Source organism: Monoraphidium neglectum (assembly GCF_000611645.1).
Source record: "Monoraphidium neglectum strain SAG 48.87 unplaced genomic scaffold scaffold05609, whole genome shotgun sequence".
NCBI lineage: Eukaryota > Viridiplantae > Chlorophyta > Chlorophyceae > Sphaeropleales > Selenastraceae > Monoraphidium > Monoraphidium neglectum.
The window spans coordinates 1-3,026 of NW_014008021.1; the positions used below are offsets into that span (position 1 = coordinate 1).

The window sequence follows — 3,026 nt, forward strand, 5'->3', positions numbered from 1 at the left end:
CACACTTATCCCCCCAACCTCAACCCCTCCCCCCCAGACATCATGTCCCAGTGTGTGGTGGACTACGCCCACGAGACCCAGGAGTACCCCGGCAAGGCCAACTTCCTCCTGGGCGCCCAGCTGTACCCGTCTGGCAACTGCCCGCGCGGCTTCCTGCGCTCCATGATCAACCCCTCTGCCGACAACAACCGCTCGTCGAGCTGCTGGCACCCCAAGTTTGACCGGATGGTGAGGATTTGGTTGACTGGAGTCAGAGAGCCAGCAGGTGGTGCAGTGTGAACAGTTTTGATGCAAATGAGCCCCAGCAAGAATGCTCGAGCGCGCAAGGTCGCACACGCTCACACGTGCTCTCTTTCACCCGCTCGCTCGCTCTACATGCAACTGCTCGCACACGACCCCGTCGCAATCAGTATCCTGACATTTGCCCTCCCGCGCCACCCACCCCCTCGCCGCCGCAGTTCAACGAGACCCACGGCGGCAACGACATGTGGTGCTACGTGGACGTCCACTGGAGCAGCGGCGTTGCCAACCGCGCGTTCTACCTGGCCGCCAAGGGCCTCAACCAGACCTGCGACCAGGCCGTCAAGCCTGCCGCCATCGGTGGGTGCGGGGTGCAGGGAGGGGCCCAACCCCACAGCTTGAAGGGCCCGCAGCAGAGCAGCAGACCCGCGGGTGGCCATCTCGGGCCTGGCTGCACGCACGCCAGCCTGTGACCGGTTAGAACCCACGCCAGTCCGTGCGCCCTCGACCCAAAGGCCTTTCGATCTGCTCCCTGCTGAGCTTAAATAATACCTTTGCCCCACCCACGTACCTTTGTCTTCTTTTACTCACATCAACCCCCTCCCCTCCGTTCCTGAATCCCGTGCGCCTCAGGCCTGACCAGCGCCTGCAACATCTTCTACCGCGCCCTCACCAGCTACCTGTCCAAGGTGAGATCTGAGCCCCTCGGATCAGATCACCGATGCTTGTGTGTGATGCAGCCACGACCTTATCAGAGCACGCCAAACACCCAGTCCAAACGCGCAATTGCCGTCTCCACACCGCCAAACCAAACCTCTCTCGCCTTAAACTAAAAAAAAGGAAGTCACACCAGTTCAAACCCCACTGCCCGTCAATCAATTGAACAATGATGTCTTTTCTCCATTGATACCAGGTGGCGGACTACCACGAGCTGCGGACTGCGACAGTCCAGGCTGCGAAGGACCTGTTCGGCGCCAGCTCCCCCGAGGTCAGTGGGTCATGCAGGGTTGCCAGGGTTTAGGGGGTGTTGGAGGGCAGGGAACATCCGCGGCTGGCAGCAGGAGCTGGGGTGCGGACGCTTGAGAGGCAGAGGTCGCTTCAGCACGGGCATGGAGGGTGCTGTGGGTCGCAGTTTGCAGCACTGGCCGGTCTGCGGGCACCCGCCAGCGCTAAATTGTGTTCACATGCCTAGAGCCACGCGCACCCCAAACTCTACCTACATTTGTTCACGTGGCCCCGATCACAGGCTGCCTCACTCCCCCTACCATTTGCCCCTCACCACCACCACCCAAACGCTTGATCACGCAGGCATCCTCGCTGGCGCAGGCCTGGGACATCGTGGGCGCCCCCCGCGCCCCCTACCCCAACACGAACGCCCCCAAGTGCCAGCCCGGCTTTGCCACGGCCGCGAGCTGCATTAGGGGCCTCGTGTAGGCCCTAGACCGGAGCCCATTGGCCCCGGCCCAGCGGCGGCGCCATTTTGGTGGCGGGGCTCGCGCCATCGTCGCGCCAAAGCGCAGCTGGCGCGACCCTCGTCGTCCCCAAGGCGCCGCGCGGGCGTTTCATATCAATACTTACTTCTTTGTGCACGTCGGCTCGCTCATTGGTTATTTCCGGTGGCTGGGGGCTTGGGAGGCAGCTTATGCATGCATCACAGGGCTTTGCGTGGGCCCAGGGGGGCGTCACTTACCCTAGGAAACAGCAGGATCTGTAGGCTACAAACCCAAAAAAGAGGGCAAGCACAACTCGCTTCCACATTTTGAACAGCTCGATGCTGCATTTTGCAAGCACCCGTGGCTCAGTCGGGCCGCCCAGTGTGGTCTGGCTGGGTCGTGCTGTCACTGCGTGACTCCCGGTTGGCGGGCTTGCTGCGGCCGCAGGAGGGGCGGCGCGGTTTGCCTGCGAGCGCAGTGCAGCCTGGGCTTGCATGACGACAGCGGATGATGTCTGTCAACCCCAACTTGGGGCCCCGCCGGGCTCCTGGCCGCCCTGCCATGCTCGCACACAGCGTGCATGAAAGACAGACACTTGCACGTGCCCGCCCAATGCCCCGCCATGTAATGACAGACCAGATCCAGCGATCTTACAGTGCCAGACCGATGCAGAGAAGCTGGGCGGTCACGCGACAGCACCCATGCGATTCCCAGCTACTGGGCGGCCAGATCGCGATTCACGAGTAGGGGATAAACGCCGCGTTGGGGCGGCCGGCGACGGCAGCAAAAATGGGGCCACACAGGCTTAAATGCAGACAGATGAGTTCATGACATCCTGAAAAACATGAGGACGAAGAGGGGTTGCCTTCCAGCCACCACATACACACAGGCCGTCACTTGAGAAAGATGCGATCGCAGAAACGGCTCCGCGGCGCCGGCTCAAAACCCTTGGCGCGGGCACGACAGGAGGCAGTTCTGCAGGCGGCCCTTGCTGGCCGGCGTCCCCGATCCCGCCGCGAAGCCGGCCCCTCCCCTCGTCACGCGGCGACCTTGAGCGCGGCGAACCACGCCGCAGCCGCCTCGAGCTGCTGCCCGCCGCCGCGCGCGCGCCGCGCCTCGACGGCGGCCTGCGCCGCGGCCGCCCAGGCGGGCGCGGGGCGGTACCGCATCTGGTGCAGCGCCGCCCCCAAGGCGGCCAGCTCGCCATCAGTCATGCCCGGCATGACTACACCCGCGACCTCGCCGCAGCGCGCGAGCCACGCGGCGCCCGGCGCGCCGCCGGCGCGCGCGGCGGCCGCGGCGATCGCCGAGACGTCCCCCGGGGTCGGGGTGGCGCGGGCCGCCGCGTCACCC

At 64.6% G+C, this 3,026-nt stretch overlaps 1 protein-coding gene across 1 annotated transcript; it reads left to right on the plus strand.

The window, feature by feature from the left end:
* Positions 1-42: 42 nt before the first annotated feature.
* MNEG_15730 (Bacillolysin) lies at positions 43-1,674 on the plus strand (the record flags this gene model as incomplete). The annotated part of the gene is made up of 5 exons (XM_014035799.1): positions 43-228; positions 459-600; positions 874-929; positions 1,154-1,228; positions 1,549-1,674. The coding sequence occupies 5 exons, from the start codon at positions 43-45 to the stop codon at positions 1,672-1,674; spliced, it is 585 nt and encodes a 194-aa protein (XP_013891253.1).
* Positions 1,675-3,026: the final 1,352 nt, after the last annotated feature.